Below are 8,761 nucleotides of genomic sequence, written 5' to 3' on the forward strand. Positions count from 1 at the left end.
AGGGGGTCACAGTGGAGTGGGAAAAGACTGCCAACAATTTGGTGTTCTCTGAGCTCCTTCCAGCGGGGTGGCTCCAGGGTGCTGCACAGAGCTGCCTCTGCAGTGGAGCAGGGCAGGGTCGCCCCGTTCCCTGCACAGCTGCGTGATGCGAAGCCCAGAGGGATGGTGTGGTTTTGCCCACATTCAAGCTAGTGGTACACAAGCTCTCAGGCCCCCCTCTAACCACTAGACAATGTTTCCTGCCTTGTTATGCTATTGATATTATTTCAGAATAATTTTGCAGGCGGGGGGGGGGCCAACAGGGAGTGCAGTGGGGGGTGGTGACCAATGGGTGCTGAGCATCTTTCAGAACTGATGCCCCTTTGCATCTCAACACTTCTCAGCTCCTGCAGCTCCAGAGACCCTTCTAACTCCTCCCCCAGCCCCACCCCGATGAAAGCCAGAAGGGAGTAGATAGAGGTGAATGGGGAGGGGACACACAGGCCAGTCCACATTTCTGTACATCAGGTCAGAGGGCTGCACAGACAGAGCCTGCAAGATAACCTCCCTGTAATCCCATCACCTGAGAGAGACCCTGGGAGTCATGGACAGGTAAAATGAGTGCCTCTAGTTTCTTGTTCATATGAGAGATGAGAGTCTTTCTGTCAGAATTAACTTGCTCTCCCTCTGGTGTTGACCATCCCTTTCCCTTTCCCCACCTGACTCAGTGATCTGACTCCCTGCCTGTCCTGCTCTTGCAACTTGCATCTCTGTGTCTCTGTTGTTCTTTCTCTTTGACTGTCTGCCACCTGTACTCTTTTCCCTTTCTGTCATTTCTTTCTTGTGGCTATTCTTTGTTGCTTTCATTGTTTTTCTTTTCTAGAAACAAAGGATGATAACAGAAGGACGAACAGTCAGATGCTATCTGCCGCTTAAAGCACCTCAATCCTCTACTTGCACTGCAATTACTCTGTGAGCTTATTATGACTCTCCACAATTGCTTCACTCTGATTTCATTAATCTTTATTTGAGGAGAAGATCTCTGTTCAGGCTGCTTCTTCAGTGCCCAGGTATGATCACAACTCCCACGTCCTTGCTGCTTTCCCTTGAGCTATGCTATAGCTATAGGAGTTGCATGTGTATCCAGCAGTTTATACCTAACTAGACATCTGCTCCCTTGCTCCCCACAACATCTGTTCATTCATTATTCTCTTTGCACCAGCCATATTCTGAAATCCTCCCTGGAAAAAAAGCCCTGAGACAGTGAACTCCAGAGGAAAGGGAGAAAAAGATCTGATGTTAATGAACATTTCTAGTTGAACAAATGTCTTCTGTGATTCAAATTGTCTTCAATTTGTTCTGAAACTGAAAAATAATCTAAGTGATCATAATTTTATTTTTCTGTGGTTTCTTCACTCTTATTTGCATCCACATGCTACTCTGCAGGGACAAAAACATTGAATAGAGAAAAATTGAATGAGGTGAGAAAAGGAACAATTAGAAGAAGAATCAGAAACATTTTGAGAGCAAATGGTTTTGCTCAAAACTTCACACACACACACACACACACAAAAGAAAAAAGGGAAAGTCTGTTTTCCCTTATGTTTTTGATGTGATAAAAAGTATTTTTTCCATATGGGTTTTAATGAGACATCAACATAATTGTAATTGTTTTTCACCTGGCTTGTTTCTTCAGCAAGCAATTGAATTGTGCACAGTACCTCTGCTCTATTTTCTGCAGTTGTGGCACACCCCAGGTAAGAGTTTTGCAAGCCTCTGACCTATCACAACTGTGCAATTTTATGGGTTATCCTTTCTGGACAACCTGAGGATCTGCCAGCACAGAACAGGTGCCCCCTCTCCAGCACCTCTGTTACAGAGGACAGTCTTCTCCACATCCCTGCAATAACACATCTAAGACTTAGAAACCTGCAGTGAACCACTGGTTGATAATTTTGTGAGGAGGCCAATGTGTGTGTGTGTGTTAGGAATATACACATGGTAATTTGTAAGTGTTTGTACAAAGGCAGGGAAATAGGGTGAATCTAAGGTGGTAGGAAGTGAGTCAGCTCTAAGTGTGAGAGGAATGATGAAGAACATTCTGTGGTTATGGGAAACACACACCCAACAAGAACAGCCAGAGAAAGGGGTGACGAAAGGCAGTGGGATCAGCTTGTGCTCTACTCTTGATACAGCCTGCAAGCCCAACAGAGCCAGACTACAGCAGTGCTTATGGGACAGACCTCCAGGAACTGCCTCAGACTGTTGTTGGGTTGAATGGAATGCTTAGTGGGGATGCTTTACCCTCTTGAGTGTGTGCAGTCTTCTCTGTGGGCTTTCTTCTAAGACATGCTCCCATGTGATGTGCTTCTGCAGGAGCCTGTCTGTACAAAGTGTGGCATAACAGAGTATGTGTGTGCTTCCTCTTTCTGTGTGAGCAGGACAGGTATTTCTGCACTGCAGGCTGAGGGAGACATGACAGGAAAGAGTCGTTTGCCTGTCTGTGGGACAAGGGGAGCAAGGGTGCCTGAGGGACAATGTGTCTGATGCAGGTGAGGAGCAGTAGGGAGTGTTACACAACCTCAGAGCATGTCACTGGGTGACAAAAGGCAAGAGGATGTGCGTGACTGTATGAATGAGTACCTGTGGTGCAGTGGCCATGTGTGAGGGTGCACAAGGGACAGAAGCTCCTGGAGGAGCAGAGAGGGTGCCTGCTAGCTGGTTATCAAATGCTCTGCAGTGCTCAAGTTTTATGGTGACATTGGCAAACAGATGAGGGGTGTATATATGCCCTTAGACTCTCAGATTTAAATTCCTAACAAACTCAAATTCCCCTTTTCTACACTTCACTGGAGACCTTCCGGAAAACCCAGCTCAGTATCTCTTAAACTTACCCCATCTTTGTGCTGAACATCAGCCTAACAGTGGGAAAAGGTGACAAAGGACGTGATTATTTTTAACCTATTCACTTCTGTTTTGCATTGCTGCGGGGGAGGTGAGTATCTCACCTCAATGAACCCAGCTGCCTGTGTCCCTCCGCTTGGCAGCGAGGCTGTTAGACATGGCTCATGACTACCTTACACCTGCCCTGTGCTCCTGCTGCCTCTTCCCAGGAGGGTCCCTGGGCACGGGAGCAGGCCCATGCCAGTCTTCATGTCTGTCTGCTGTGGAAATGGTGCTTGTGCCTGGAGAGGTATCAGCATGCCTACCCATAATATAGTCCATCAGATAGTGGATGGCATTGCTCCCTAGTTCTGCACACTTTCAACTCTGCTTTTCTTTTAAGCAGTGTTTGGAATACATTCAGTGCAGTCTTCTCTAGACAGGTTCTAATTTGATGCATCCCTTGCCTCAGTGGATTTTCAGGGTTTCATAAAGTGAAAATAACATCTCTTGATGACTGAACTCCAGATCCTCTCATCTTCACAGGCCTTCATCCTTCTCCCTCATTGGTGTCCATGTTCTGGATATTTTCAGGTATTTTCACACTCTACCCAGCCATAGTTGCTGTTTGACTAATCACTATTAATTCACATACTGTTTCCACTCACGAGGTCACCTGCTTCATCCCCACAGTCATGTCTGCATCCTTTCCCTAGAACACTTCATGCAAATTACCGACACTCTTCTCGTACTGAGAGGCTTGGATGTGAAGAGGCTATTTTTGGTTCTGAGCCCTCAACAAAGATGTGGTAAACATCTGGCTGCAGGGTAGGGCTAATGTAAATTCTCTCTTGTCTTCTGCAGCATCCTCATGCAAAGGAGACTCTTCCTCTACAACTTCAGGAACCTGCGCAAGGCCAAGGGCCGGCGTGAAACCTACCTCTGCTACGTCGTAAAGCGCCGGGACAGCGCCACATCGTGCTCCCTGGACTTCGGATACCTGCGCAACCAGGTACGGGGAATGCCTTGCCCTCCTGTTCTTACATCCATGCTGAGGTGCCCGCAGCTCCACTTTGCCTGGGGCAGCAGGGAACAGAGGGCTGTGACAGCAATGCAGGCACACCCGGACGCTGTGCTGGTGCACAGTGTTTGAGGGATGCAGCCTGCGGGTAAACCTGTCCTTTGTGCTACCCCCGAGTGTGTTACCAGCAAGACATCCACACTCCCTGCTGCTTTACCAGTCTGCCTGCCTTCCTGCTTAGGTCCCACTCAGCCCGTTTGTACATCCCTCCACATCAGTGCCCTCCTGTGCTTTTCTAGCCCTTAGGTACTACCGTGCCTTGCCTCCGTGTGTGCTGACCCCCACCTCTTTTCTCCTCCCCTCACACCCCATCCACGCCACACCTCCCTCCTTGCCCCTCTCACACCCTTCTCCCTCCCCACCTCCCGCCTTGCCCGTATCTGTCCCGTTTCCCGAAGATGGGCTGCCACGTGGAGGTGCTCTTCCTGCGCTACATCGCAGCCTGGGACCTGGACCCGGGACGCTGCTACCGAATCACCTGGTTCACCTCCTGGAGCCCCTGCTACGACTGCGCCCAGCATATCGCCAACTTCCTGCGCTCCTACCCCAACCTGACCCTCCGCATCTTCATGGCCCGCCTCTACTTCTGCGAGGACCGCAAGGCAGAGCCCGAGGGGCTGAGGCGCCTGCACAAGGCAGGGGCACAAATTGCCATCATGACCTTCAAAGGTGAGTTTTGCAGCCAAGAAAGAGATGATGGTGAACTAAGGGGGCATATGGACACCAAAGAGGGGGAGGAGAAGGTAGGAAAAGATGCAGTGTGATGGTTTAGTGATCCTAGGAGAGGTCAGTGTCCCCTTGAGCACCCTGTAACTCCCCTGTACTTTGCACAGATTACTTCTACTGCTGGAACACATTTGTGGAGAACAGGGAACAGACATTCAAAGGCTGGGAAGGGCTGCATGAAAACTCCGTCCATCTCGCCAGGAAACTTCGACGAATCCTCCTGGTAAGGGCCAATTCTCCTTCTTCTTCCAGTGCCTCTTCCCTCATCTTTTTCCTGTCTTCCTCACTACAATTCCTGTCTGCTCTTGCCTCTCATCCCTGCCATCTGCCATTCCATTCATTCGTGTGTCTTCACCTTCCGCATCACTTATGCCTCTTTCCCCAACTTTCTTCATCTCTCCTCTTTTCATTCACCTCCCCTTCTTCCACCTCTCATCTCATCTCTTGCCAGTCCTTCCTCATGTTCATAGGTTCCTGCTCACTTGAGAACTGACTTACCATTTATATTTTGTCCTGCAGCCACTGTATGAAGTAGATGATTTACGAGATGCCTTTAAAATCCTGGGACTTTGAAGTGAAAGTCATCAGCAACCAGAAGACTTTGCAAACACTTGTTCTTTGATTTCCAACTCTCCCTTACAACAGATCTTTATCTTTTTCCCTCCTTACATCTCTCTTCCTTCCAGCCCTGTGTCTAGAGATAAGACTATCCTTACTTTTTTATTTCCAAGGAGAATTAGGCTGATCTTCTGAAGACACATTCCCCAGGCTCACACCTTATCCATTGCTAACTGGGAATAGCCAGGACTGCAGTGACATTGCCAGAGAATGATTTTTCCCCCCTCAGTCCCTGCAGAGCTGATTCAGGTGATCCACTATATGGAGCTCTGGGTTTATCCTTGCCCAGGTGGGAGCAGACAGCCTGCAAACCTATTTATGTGGCTGTGTTCTCACTGGCACTCCACTGACCTGCACATTTTATGAGGGCTTTGGGGAGCACATCTCTTGGCTCTTAGAGCTGAACTACACTCAGCTGCTCTGTGTCCTTCCTTGTGAAATGGTTTATTTGTCCTTCTGGATGTGGATAAGAAGTTGAAAACCATCACCACTGAAGTGGTACAGCCTATGTATTAACAGCTAAGTTGGCCAGCTGTTGGAAAGCTCAGCTGAGAGTGTTGAAGTGAGTCCTTGACAGCCCAGGTAGCTCAGCTTGAGAACCTCACTTGAAGCCAGCAGGTCTGTGTAAGTGGATTGTGTGCAGAGCACCACAGCTCTCACTGTGTGGAGTATTCTCCATCCACCGAGCATTTCTCCCTACACCAGACATGCAATATGCTCCTTCCCCAGCCAACTGCCTCTGCAAGAGGCACCTTTACAGTCCCACAGTCTTCTGTTTATCCAGGTCCTTTACTGCCCATAATATGGCCAGCAGTGTCTAGTTGGTGACTGTACTGAGAGCTGGCCAGAAAAAAATTCTGGCACAAGCAAAGCTCTATAGCCTGTAGATAGATATCTTCTGTAGGGGCAAAAATCAAACCATCCTCCTGCCTGGCAATCACTCTCTTTCCATTAGGGGGCCCCATTAGCATCTGATCTGGTGGACACAGCCTTTACAAGCTGAAGATACGGGTTCATAGTACCCGCCTGCTCACCACCACCTTCCCAGCACCTAAATTACAGCTGGGTTGTCCTCTCCAATCTAACTTCTTGAGGCTTTGACAAGGCTAAGTGTGTCCCCCACTCTGGGTGTGCTCTGTCATTCCTTCATGATGGCTACAAGTTCTCTGCTTTGTCCTGTTCCTCTTGAGTAAGGCTGGAACTCCTCAAAACACCTCCTCTGGTGCTCGGCCAGCTGCAGGAGGACAGCAGAGAGTCCTGCTCCTACAGGGCCTCCTCCTGCTAGGAGAGGTCACAACCAGGTGCATCACAAGCTTCCTACAACTTCAGGCTCCCGAGGCACTCTCAGCTTGAGAAATTTCGACCAGGAATAGCAATGTGAGTCCTTTGCAAAGCATTAATTTGCAAGCATGGTGTTGTATATTTGTTTCATATGGTGCATATTATTTATATAAATAAAGGTCTTACAAACTAGCATCTGGTTTTGTCTTTTTTTTTTGGTATCATGTGGATAAAGGAGGTAAAGTTGACACAGAGGATTGACAGGTCATCTTTCTCATTTCTGGAGACACAGCCTGGAACTATTAAACTATCTTTGTACTTTTACTTGTAGCTTTAAAGTTATTGACAGTTATTGACCCAGCAGATCGAGACAGATAAATTGTTTGGGTACTTTGGAAATACTACCAAAAATCTCTGAAGTTATTTGAGATGCTTCTTTCATTGATGGCCAGCCTATGGTCCCCAGTCATGACTCGTAATTGACCACACTGGACACAGAAGTCCTGACCCAATATGCTTCACAAAACAAGAAGAGAAGCAAAGATGTATAAAGAATCTTTGTCTTTCAACTTTTGATATTGGCCTGTACAACACCGTTGTCCTTCTCAGTGAAATTATTAGAAAAATTAGTATTTTCTAAAAAAGGAGTTGAAGGAAAACTCCTTTGAAAAGGAATTGGCTTTTGCTTAAATTCTGACTAGCACTGAGTTGAAGATACTTATTGAAACATGACAACAGGGGACATTGTATAGGAGGAGAAAAAATGCAATGAGTAAATGAAAATAATCATGAACTACATTAAGAATATATCCTATGTTTAGGTTCTTCTGAACATAAGTCAGACTAAGTTCAGAGTGGACTGTAGAGTTAATCCATGTGATACAGCTAAAGGAGTTTAGCTCTTTTGCTATAGAGATTGTTTTAACTGCACTTTTTCTGTTCACAATTACCAATTCATACTGTTTGTTACAAGACATTCTTTAATTTGGCTTTCTAAATTAATTCAACCTCAAATGCTTTAGGTGTCTCTGCCAAGAATAACTCCCTGGAGGGTGACTGTTATGTAGTAACATCACTTTTTTTAACAGAAGATATTTTACTTGCTTTGTAGACTGTGGATATAGTGAACATTTCGCTATTGCTTTTATATTCTTGATGGCCACTTATCTTTACAGCCTTATGAAGATTGTGGGTGTGCTATTCTAGGTGTCTCTTTCCTTTCTATGCACCTGGGCAACAGCTAAGCTCTCAAGGGGACTGTGGCAAATATACTTCCAACCCCAGTTGCCTGAGCTGTGGGAAATGGGGGCTTGTGATTTCTGGGGGGACATTTCTTCCCCAGACTGTGGGAAGCAGCCAGAGCAGGGGCCCTGGTGCTGGCTGAAAACCCCAGTCTCACTTGATCAACACTCTGGGGTTTGCAGCAATGAACAAGGCACAGGCACATCCAGGTAGCTGTAGAGGATCGGTCTTTGATAACCGAGGAGACAGGACAAACGGGATGGGATGGCTGCTGGTGTAGAAAACTGGGCATGGCTGCCATCTCCTGGTGCACGGGGGTGTCTGGCACCCTGTGTGAGGGTGTTGGCTTGAAGGGATGTTGTTCCATGCTGCAAACGGCTCCCAAAGCCTGTCTCTCAGACAGCCCCCAGAACATGCCCACTGAAGAGCAGGACACTGACATCATTCCCACAGCTGCACGCAGCATTACTCCAGGTCAGTACACGGCGTCCTCGGACTTTGCAATAATAAGAAACAGATTACCATTAAACAATGCAAAGACACACTCCAAACCCTTGCAAACACAGCCATGTCTTCTCCCCGCTTGCTTTCTCTTCCTCTCCTGCGTGCTGGTACTTGGAAATCAGGATAGAAAGGGGTTTCAGGGTCATGGAGTGTCGTCCCTTGCTACTTGTCCCTTCAGGGGGGTTTCAGCCTAGATGTATTTGTGTCCAGCATTGTCTTTGAGTACGTTTTTCTACTCTCCCTGGTGCTGACCCTTTAGCATTCCTATGAGCAGAAATGTCATTCTTTCATCACATATGTATTAAATATTCACAGTGATGGAAGTCACATTTGGTTCACAGAAGAAACATGAAGGGATTTGGCAGAGAAGAGACCCCTCATTCAGACAATGCCAGTGATGATGAGCAGAGCCTCTGCTGGGGAAGGAGAAAGTGGGTTGCTGCAAGA

The 8,761-nt window shown here is 47.3% G+C and overlaps 1 protein-coding gene across 1 annotated transcript; it reads left to right on the forward strand.

The window, feature by feature from the left end:
• Nucleotides 1–3,712: 3,712 nt before the first annotated feature.
• Nucleotides 3,713–5,242, forward strand: AICDA (activation induced cytidine deaminase; the record flags this gene model as incomplete). Its single annotated transcript, XM_069027672.1, has 4 exons — nt 3,713–3,874; nt 4,342–4,612; nt 4,777–4,892; nt 5,189–5,242. Coding segments are annotated over 4 exons (603 nt in total), but the record flags the coding sequence as incomplete, so codon positions are not given.
• Between the last annotated feature and the right edge of the window lie 3,519 nt (nt 5,243–8,761).

The sequence above is a fragment of the Aphelocoma coerulescens genome, chromosome 1 (genome assembly GCF_041296385.1).
Source record: "Aphelocoma coerulescens isolate FSJ_1873_10779 chromosome 1, UR_Acoe_1.0, whole genome shotgun sequence".
In the NCBI taxonomy this organism is placed as follows: domain Eukaryota; kingdom Metazoa; phylum Chordata; class Aves; order Passeriformes; family Corvidae; genus Aphelocoma; species Aphelocoma coerulescens.